This window comes from Charadrius vociferus, unplaced genomic scaffold, assembly GCF_000708025.1.
Source record: "Charadrius vociferus isolate BGI_N301 unplaced genomic scaffold, ASM70802v2 scaffold579, whole genome shotgun sequence".
Lineage (NCBI taxonomy): Eukaryota > Metazoa > Chordata > Aves > Charadriiformes > Charadriidae > Charadrius > Charadrius vociferus.
In genome coordinates, this window is record NW_009661367.1 from 1,224,706 (window position 1) to 1,225,747 (window position 1,042).

General features: G+C 64.9%; 1 protein-coding gene across 1 annotated transcript in view; it reads right to left on the bottom strand.

Annotated features, from left to right (window-relative positions):
• The window catches only part of LOC104293812 (SEC14-like protein 2), a 5,901-nt gene that overhangs the window by 3,139 nt on the left and 1,720 nt on the right, over positions 1 to 1,042 (bottom strand). Inside the window, exons 6-10 of the mRNA XM_009893341.1 lie at positions 925 to 1,008; positions 648 to 754; positions 426 to 565; positions 166 to 335; positions 6 to 70 (exon numbers count right to left, since the gene is read on the bottom strand). Of these exons, the coding sequence (XP_009891643.1) occupies positions 6 to 70; positions 166 to 335; positions 426 to 565; positions 648 to 754; positions 925 to 1,008 (566 nt within the window). The remainder of the gene's footprint in view (positions 1 to 5; positions 71 to 165; positions 336 to 425; positions 566 to 647; positions 755 to 924; positions 1,009 to 1,042) is intronic.

Below are 1,042 nucleotides of genomic sequence, written 5' to 3' on the forward strand. Positions count from 1 at the left end.
AGGACCTCCACGCTATAGCTCACCTTCTTGGAGTGGAGGTAGGTGTAGGTGTTGTCGAAGCGCAGGACGTCTGCGGGAAGGGAAGGGGGAGAGGGAAGGGGGGTGTCAAGGACGCGGGGAGCACCCCCTGGAGGGGTCCCCGCGGGGAAAGGGGGGAGCGCTCACAGATGCCGGGTGTGGAGCAGGTGAGGGAGCCGTCCTCGGGCACCATGTGCGAGTTGTAGCGTTGGTTGGGGTAGACCTCGGTCATGTCGCCCGCCCGCTGCCGCTCCCCGATTTTGGTCTTCAGGTACACCCCGAATCCCACATCGGCTCCTTCCGACCTAAACTGCCACCTGGGTCGGAGAGAGATGGTGGCGGGGTTGGGGACACCCACCATTGTGTGTGTGTGTCCCCATCTCCATGGCATGGAGCCCCCTCCTCACCTGAGGACGCAGCCGGGGAAGAGGATTTCGTACTCAACCTGGTGGGACGAGCCGCGGTTGACCACCACCGTGTGCTCGTACTGCTGCGCCAACTGGTCTCGCACATAGTAGTGCTGGGGCACGTCCCCCCCATAGTTGATCTGGAAGGGGTTGGAGATGGACGTGGGTATGGTATGGGAGGGGACACGCCACCCCTGAGGAACCCAGGGGGGCTTCTCCTACCTTGCTCGGGCACTTGGGGTTCCCGTCGGGGTCCATCAGGGTGCCCCCGTACTCCACCGGGATCTGCTCGGGGTCAATGTACTTCTGCAGGACCTCCTTCCAGTTGGCTGGTGGGGTGGGGGACAGCAGGGTTTGGGGGGGCTGTGACCCACGCGGGGAGCCCCAGCCCAGGCAGGGACCCCCCCCTCCCTGGGGGTCTCATCCAACAAAAGCGGAGAGGGGGACGTGGCATCCCGTTTTCAGCTGGGGACATCCCGGGGAGGGGGTCAGGACTCACATCCCAGGACCACGACCTTCTTGCGGGTGTCCTCGCTCAGGAAGTGCTTGACGAGGTTGTAGGCCACGGGGAAGATCTTGGGGGCTGGGGGGGAGGACGGGGGGGCGTTAGGGTGGGG